This window comes from Carassius carassius, chromosome 7 (assembly GCF_963082965.1).
Source record: "Carassius carassius chromosome 7, fCarCar2.1, whole genome shotgun sequence".
NCBI lineage: Eukaryota > Metazoa > Chordata > Actinopteri > Cypriniformes > Cyprinidae > Carassius > Carassius carassius.
This window is the reverse complement of record NC_081761.1, coordinates 17,623,932-17,625,269: the sequence shown is the minus strand read 5'-3', so window position 1 is coordinate 17,625,269 and position 1,338 is coordinate 17,623,932. Positions and strand designations below refer to the sequence as shown.

Sequence of the window (1,338 nt, the reverse complement as noted above, 5' to 3'; positions counted from 1 at the left end):
GAACCGAGGTTACGTTTAGTAACCGAGTACGTTTTACAATGGAAGAGGCTGGTCGAAGAGTACAGCCTAATGTAAACAGGTCCACAGTGTCATCAATTGTGCAAACCTTTCGTAGGGAAAACAGGTAAATATGTTTTTTTTGTTGTTTTACAGTATGTAAAGTATTTTTACAGTATAAACAACAATACTGTAAAGGTAAATGCAAGTCTATTTGTTTATTCTATAGAACTGCACAGCAACCTCGCGCTGGTGGCAGAGCAGCAGTATTTAACCAACTGCAAGAACAAGAAATTTGCAACATGGTCATAGCCAACAATTCCATCAGGCTAAGAGAGATCCAAAGTGCAATCATAAATGACAATAATGTCTTTGCAAATATAAATTCTGTCAGCATTTCCACCATAGACAGACTTTTAAAAAGACATCAGATGACTATGAAACAGCTCTATAAGGTGCCATTTGAGAGGAACAGTGAAAGAGTCAAGGCGTTGTGGTACCAGTATGTCCAGGTAAACCATTGGTGTGCACTTAGTGAGTTTTCCTGTTTTTCTAAGATGCCTGTATTACTTTACTGTAAGTTTCAGAAACCCATAAGAAAATACATTTACTGTTAAATTTTTTTCTGTGTTTCTTCATAGAGAATCATGGAGTTAGAAGTACATGAAACGACCCACATTCTTGTTTTGGTGGACGAGGCTGGGTTTAATCTGTCCAAAGGCCGGAGACGTGGTCACAATCTCATTGGACACCGAGCCACAATTGACACACCAGGCCAACGTGGGGCCAATATTACAATGTGTGCTGCCATTTCAGAGAACGGTGTGAGCACACATATTCCACACATTGGGCCCTATAATACCCAACTTCTCCTGGCCTTCCTAAATGCACTTTACAGAGACCTGATTCCAGAACAAGAAAGAGGTTTAGTTAGACCACATTTGCCTAATTATGTTATTGTCTGGGATAATGTCAGCTTCCACCGAACCAACAGTGTTAGGGACTGGTTTGCTGCACATGAAAGGATAACAGTGGAATTCCTTCCACCATACTCTCCATTCATAAATCCAATAGAAGTAGCAGTTTTTTTCAGCATGGAGGTGGAAAGTGTATGATCATAGACCACAAAATCAGATCTCTTTGATGGATGCCATGAATGCTGCATGTGAGGACATCACAGCTGACCATTGCAGGGGATGGGTGCGGCATTCAAGGAGATTTTTTTCCACGGTGTGTGGCAATGGAAAACATCAGATGTGATGTTGATGAAAATCTTTGGCCTGACCAACGTGAGCGACAAGATGTCCACCAAGAATAATTTGTTTTTGTTTTTTTTTCCCA

General features: G+C 40.5%; 1 protein-coding gene across 1 annotated transcript; it reads left to right on the top strand.

Moving 5' to 3' along the window:
• Positions 1-242: 242 nt before the first annotated feature.
• Positions 243-1,112, top strand: LOC132143287 (uncharacterized). The gene is made up of 2 exons (XM_059553406.1): positions 243-509; positions 639-1,112. Exons 1-2 carry the CDS (start codon positions 300-302, stop codon positions 1,110-1,112), a joined length of 684 nt encoding a protein of 227 aa, XP_059409389.1. The 5' UTR covers positions 243-299.
• Positions 1,113-1,338: the final 226 nt, after the last annotated feature.